Source organism: Eufriesea mexicana, unplaced genomic scaffold (assembly GCF_001483705.2).
Source record: "Eufriesea mexicana isolate 0111107269 unplaced genomic scaffold, ASM148370v2 scaffold2087, whole genome shotgun sequence".
NCBI lineage: Eukaryota > Metazoa > Arthropoda > Insecta > Hymenoptera > Apidae > Eufriesea > Eufriesea mexicana.
This window is the reverse complement of record NW_016910162.1, coordinates 1,164,426-1,171,616: the sequence shown is the minus strand read 5'-3', so window position 1 is coordinate 1,171,616 and position 7,191 is coordinate 1,164,426. Positions and strand designations below refer to the sequence as shown.

The window sequence follows — 7,191 nt, the reverse complement described above, 5'->3', positions numbered from 1 at the left end:
GAAGCAGCTTTAATGAATTTAATATATCTGGCATATAGTGTATTGAACAGTGAAAATGTAAATTTTATGTCTATTATATTTTATAGTACATCAACATTGTATGATATATGGACCTTTCAGAAACCAATCTGTAAATTCTTCGACTTTATTATACGAGTACGTGATCGGTCATCTAATGTCTTGAAGAATAAATTATTTATTTCTACAAGTTGATTTATTGCAGGAAGGTGATATAAGTAGTCGTTAATTTTGAGAAAAATTTTAAAATATGTTTGGAATATTATCGTGTTCCACTACTCCCCAGTGAACGACTTTTAAGCGACTCCTATTCCGACGTGTTTGCATATACATAGAGCATGATTATCCAACGTTAGGATCCTTTCTATAAATGAATGGAAGAGAATGTAAAAAAAGTTATATATTTTATGTGTTTCTATAATTTGTATGTAAAGTATATATACAAATATGTGAATCTGAAAATGTATTTATACACATATGTGAATCTGTAAAATTATTCATATATGTAAATATAGAATATATGTTTATTGAATAAATAAATAATGTAATTTACAATTGATATTTTATAATATTCTTATAATAAAAAATAAAAAATATTCACATAGTTTGACAAATATGATTAGAGTGATAATTTATAAAAAAAAGAATGTTAAATATCTAGAATAAAATATGTATCTTTAAAAAAACTTTATAATAGAAAATGATTTTAAATTGTTTAAATATTATACATATTATACAAAAATATATCTATTCATATACTATATATAATTGATATATCGATTATGATATAAATATACAACAATAAGACATTCTACTTACAAGTCATTACTATCTATAAATATTGTTATTTGAAATGATATTGTTTAAAGATGTAGTTTCACTAAAGTTTGTTTAACAGAGATATTAAATATTTTTGACGTAAGAATTTGAACTTGGAAAGAAGTGCTTGAAACCCTATGATCTTAGTGAAATAAAGATTAAAAAAATGAAATATAATTATATGTTCGTTATATACCCCAATGTATATGTATGTTGCGTGAGGATACATGATACATGGTACTTTCAGATAAAAATTTATAGCAAGCATTTGAATTTTACTGTACGTATATTGCTTTTATAATTAAATTAATTTATTAAAAGTATGCAATAAAATTATAATATACGTTGGAAAATATTTTAATATGCACTGTATTATTGTTAAATTAAATTTTTGTTTGCTACTTTGCACTCTTTTTCAGAAATTTTAACTTGTATCGTGTCTCTTGGTTTATATTTTTTACTTTTAGTAATTTTTAACAAGTTCTTTTTACAACTTCATTTATGTATTATGTATTTTAAATCATGTATAAAACATTTTTCTTCATATTTATATTTTGAAACATATTATGGGAAACTCGATGCCTTTACATTGGGTTAATAACAAAATTTCCTAGTCATAATCTGATATTACACTATGACGGTATAATTACGTCAACAGATTAGGTCTTTAATAACGCATCAGATCCTTGACAACTCTCACCATTAATTTTAAGTATTTATACATACAATATTTATGTATAACTAAATTTATCCTGTAAAGATATATATATATAACTGAATTAAAAACATTTTAATTTTAATTTATATTTAAAAAATAAATTCTTGATTGTAAAATGAATACTTCAAAGAAACAAATACTGTAAGATAATTCTCTTATTTTATATTGCAAAACTTGTATTTAATGCAATTTTGTTAAAAATATTTTAAGTTATTAATTAGTATCATTCTGTATAATGACCATTTGATATATTATACTTTAAATATAATGAACATATAACTATCAATGAAAATAATATTTTAACACCATTGTATGTTTGTGACAACGAGATACAAGATCATCTATTACTTCTTTTAAAAAGTTTAAATTTTGTTTCAAAATTTTTCAGTATAGACCACTGAAATCACTATATAATTTTGTATCAAAAAATGGTCAAAGTTTCAAAATTGTAGTTCGGGTTAGGATCATCCGAAAATATTGGAAACAATAAATTAATATAAATACATTAAAAATATTCTGTTACACAAATTAAATTTTTCCATTACAAGAAAAGAAGAAAAAATAATTCGAAAGGGATTTTTTTCTAATTACTTAGAAAGTGCGAAAATTATTTATCGACACGTGCAATGAGGGACAATGAGAAAGAAACGATAAAACGGAACGATATTAATAATTTTATATATTCATTCCTTCGTTTAAGGAAGGTTTCTCAATAGGGCATTAAAAAAAACTTTTCATGTGGAATCATCTCGAAGATAATTGCCAGGAGTTCGTTGAGAAATAAAAGGTTTTATAATATCACTGCCATTCATGTTGCATGTCTAATAAAGTAAGGAAAATAATTAATTGCCTTCAACATTAGCTTTTATATTTCCATAATTAACATGGATGACATTTTTCATAAATCATACAAATTTAATGCATCACTGTATAATTTTCTCTTAAAAAATTGTCATACCTGTCAATGCAAATTAATTTCCATAATATTTTTAACTATTCTATTTCATTTTCCTTCGTTAATAAATCTCTAACAATTAATGTGCTAGAAAATTTTTTATATAAATTAGACATTTGTTGTATAAATATATGTTTTTATTTGTATAAATAATCTTACATCAATAAATTTTATTTACCTTTTTATATTTCCATAATCACAAGTACAATATAACACATTTCGATTTATCCAGTTATTTATCTAAAATATAAATCAATAATTAAATTTAGATTTAAAAATATATCATACGAGACGGAATTAATTATACAAATGTCAAAAGCAAGCAAATCTTATTCTCATAAAATTACTTTTACATTTTCACTCACCTAACCTATTAGCAACATGGTACATTTTTATTCACAAATTTATTTATGAGTTTTATTATAATTTCAGATACAAGTTTATATCTTATACAGTTAAACTCATAGTTATAAATTAGATAGATAAATTTATAACGTATAAATAAAAATGTATTATATTGAGTTGTTTATATACCTTTAATATGACATTGCAACGTTACGTTTCGTAACGATTAATAAATACTCTAGGCGTGCGATGTATCCGCGAAGTATCGACTCTTCTTTATGGTTTCAGATCGATCTTATCGACAGCGAAAGCACCGCGCGGGAAAAAAGAGGAAGGAAGGGGCCAGTAACCTCACTTTAGCTGCCTAGGCAAATTCGTGTAATCAATTGACATTTCGAGAATCGAATACGTTGGCTCATTTCACAGAACGAAGATAGCATTAGATGCCTCAGCAAAATCGAGTGTTTAAGAAACATTCGTGAAGAAGATCAGAAACTTTCAAGAAACCTGATACGTAACTGAATCACATTAAAGTCGATTGCTCAAGTGTTTAATGTACAGTTCGTTGGGATCCTGAGAGATAATCGGGAAATTGTAGTTCACTGGTTGATCATGAAGCTTATGGTAATGAGAAGTGATTTTCTATACGATCAAAATTACGATCATCAAAGCTGAGAGTTTTGAATAGAAAATTCCTCGAAGAAACGTCGAAGAGTGTAATACTGCATTTTCTTCTGAAGTGTCGTATTTATTTTGCAGTAAGTTGGTATTCTGCATTTCAGTATTTTGTTTTACGCGGTTGTTAATTTTAATTCCTTTGTTACTATTTTATATTTTATTTTTAATTTTTAGGTTTTCATTTTCAATTTCCAATGTCGTTAAAATTGGACATATAAATTATATTATTGAAAATAACGAGAATATACAAAAGCATACCATTATTGTTATTAAAATAATACTAAAATGTTAAAATATCAATATATAACAATAAGCTCAAAAAAGCGACTGTGAGCCAACACAATATACATGTTTCTCCATGCCCAAAAGAGTTATTATTAAGTTAATATTATAGACATGAAAGTATTATAATATTAATATTAAAATGACTATAATTTAATATTATTATCATACAAAGTATTATAATATTAAAACATCATGTACAGTTGTTTTTTGATATATTTAGTTATATTTAATATTTTAACAAATATTAAAATAGTATTATTTTCACAATAAAAGTTCTATAATAAAATACAGAAATACTGCACGTTCCATGTAAGTGACTGCTATAACATACTGATCGCATACCAATCGAGTATCAACAAGACTTTTTTCTCATTTTCTGCGATTTCAGTTTCTCTAATTGTACGAGCTATAAGGAAAAAGAAACCCGATCTGTATCAGACCTAAAATGTTTAAAATTCTTCAAAGAGATTGAAAGAATTCCTTTATGCCTGTTCACAGAAGAGATATAAAAATGTCACTGGTCAACTTCACCTTGCCGTATCAGTCGGCGACGCCTACGCCGTTTTTCTACGGTGGACAAAACGGAGGACAGTCGACAGTGAACAACCTTCGCCTGAATGCCGTACTTCCGCCTGCGCCAGCTCCAAATTTCAACGAACAAGAACCATTTCAAAACGAACCTTACATACCACCCACTGGTTATCAGCAACAGCAGCAGCAGCAACAGCAGAGACGTCAGTCGACCTTCAATCGACAGAGAAATACTAATGCTTTCGTCGAACACACGTCCTTCTCATCGACACAGGACACTCGATATGCGAATTACAATCAAGATTTTAGGAGAACGCAACCGCGACAACAGCAACAGATGAGACCTGGGTCACCACTGCCACAACAGCAGCGAGTTCCTGTAGAGAGAGATCAAGATAACTTTAGAACATCCAGAATGCCGGAACAGGAGAGTTATCCTGACAGACCTAATGGGTAATTTTTTAATATTTCTGTCTTTTTTATTGCCAAAATCTCACCTATTTTCATGTTTGCAATTTTTAAATCAATGTTCCTGCTAATTTCATTGTTATTATTGTTATTGCAGCTGTTATTATTTGTATTACTGCTTGTTGCTATTTTTATTGTTTACTCTGAGCATGGGTGATGTAAGTACAAAGTTTCAAGATGGAGACAAATTTTATTTGATTGGTTCTTAAGATTATTTGTAATTTGTTCTGTTTACTCTTTAGCGTTCTATTACCGGTTAGATGCAAATAGAAACATGATAAAATTATAAAAATTTGAGTGTGTATAATATAATATAACAAAAAGAGAAGATTCAAATGGGTATCATATTATGTATTACAGTATCTTTTTATATTCCGTTAGTTAAACTCACAAGTGTTAAAAGTCATTTTAATATCAACTATGAAATTTCATTAAAGTATTACATATGGTGGAATCTTTAAGGAATGGAGTATTTAGATAATAGAGTATTCAAATAGTAAAATGTTTAGCTAACAGAACACTTTTAAGTATTCAAATAGTAGTATATTTCAACAGTATTTACAGTAGAATAATTCAATAATAGAAGTAGCAGTAGACCATTTCAAAAATGGAATATTCCATCAGTACAGCATTTGGACAGTGGAATCTTCCAATAGTGGAACATTTGTATTATATTCCAATAGTAGAAGCTTTGGATACAAAAGTTTTCAAATAATGCTACCGACCAAAATAATTATAATTACAAGGAAATTGGATCAAATTAATTGTATCAAACAGCAGGATAATTTGTACATTATTCTTGAACTTTTATTATCTTTTTACAACAATTATGTGCGTAATGTGAGTAATTAGTTAATTTGTACTATCTTCCAACTTCCATCAATATTTCACTGCTGAATCAGCGAAAGCGTTTCGTATAGCAGCCTTAATTGCTCCCGTAATTATTTATGTAACGATCAGCTGAACGATTTCTTGTTGCGTGCCATGCATTCCTAATGAATTTCTGACGAACATCTGACTCGGGTATTCGCCCGTCACTCTCGTTCCTCCGTCTGCTCAATTATGTCATCGAGCCACACGATATTGCTCCTTTCGTTCTGCATTACTCCAAATATGTGTTATTCATACGAATGTGTCAGTCTTATACCGTAGACTATTTTTTGCCAAAACTCACTGTCAATTATCGCGAAAGGTCGCCGTTCTTTTCTTTGAACTCGGTAAACGTGGAAATAGCACGTCCATGTTATCCCTTTGATTCCTGCACCGCCATTAAACTTACATTCTTTCGTAATTTCCTCACTTTTTACTGGCTCTTTTTACGCCTGTATATTTTCCTTGTGTTTCATTTTTGTTTACGTTTAATTTAATAGCTTGCCCCCGTTGCACAATATTTCTTTTTTTTCACGTATTATTATTAAGCGAAGAAGCAATTTTACGTCTCTCAGCAAAAATGTGATTGAAATGTAATTGAAATTTAACCGAAATTACTCTGATAATAGTAATAGTCTCCAAAGGAATTTGCGTATCGCCGATGTTTCATTTGACAAATAATAATACACGTCAAAATTTCAAAATTTCTCAAAATCGAGTTTATATACTGTACCTCAGCTCATATTATTACTCTAAAGATATAAATCGTTTTCTAACATTATATAATTATTTCCATATTTTTGTTTGTCATCCTAATTTGTAACTGAAAATATTATGATTATAAGTTTTTGTCTTTTTTATTTATAAAATTCGAAATTGGAGATGTAAAGCACTTCGTGATACAATTATTGACCTAATTTTCTTTTTTATTTATTATTTAAGTAATTTAAGTAATTTAGGTAATTTGAAATCGAAGATAATACAAATACTGAATTATTTTTCCATTTTTGTCTATTATCGCAAATTAGCGTTGAAAATATAGAATATTTTGTAATATAGTTAATCATTATTCTTTTTTATTTTGTTAAAGGTATACGAGGGTTAATGGTGAAAGTGGGCCTGGTACGAAAACTTCGATTCACGCTGTTCTGGACTACGACGACGACTTCGACGATTACTACGACGACAAGGACCCAGAGATACCAAGGGACGCTCATGTTACACCCATCCAAGGCCCAATTTTTTTAAAGAACGGTTCGGTCCCCGTGGTACCACTGTACTCTTATCCTCAATTGAACAATGGTACATTCGTGCAAATACCGGTAAGTTTGAAATACTGTGGCATTTTACTTTTTCGCATGATTGAAAAAGAAATTCTGAAGAATAAATGGCTTATGCTCCTAACGAAATAGCTCCAACGACCTTGATACGTTGATCGCTATGTGATCGACAAACCCAATGGTATTCTTCAGATATTATTTCATGAACATTTGTCTAACTACAA

At 28.5% G+C, this 7,191-nt stretch overlaps 1 protein-coding gene across 1 annotated transcript in view; it reads left to right on the top strand.

The window, feature by feature from the left end:
* The first annotated feature begins 3,577 nt into the window (after nucleotides 1–3,577).
* Nucleotides 3,578–7,191, top strand: part of spz3 (Spaetzle domain-containing protein 3) — a 28,349-nt gene continuing 24,735 nt past the window's right edge. Inside the window, exons 1-3 of the mRNA XM_017902929.1 lie at nucleotides 3,578–3,613; nucleotides 4,317–4,802; nucleotides 6,778–7,009. Of these exons, the coding sequence (XP_017758418.1) occupies nucleotides 4,330–4,802; nucleotides 6,778–7,009 (705 nt within the window). The 5' untranslated portion in view covers nucleotides 3,578–3,613; nucleotides 4,317–4,329. The remainder of the gene's footprint in view (nucleotides 3,614–4,316; nucleotides 4,803–6,777; nucleotides 7,010–7,191) is intronic.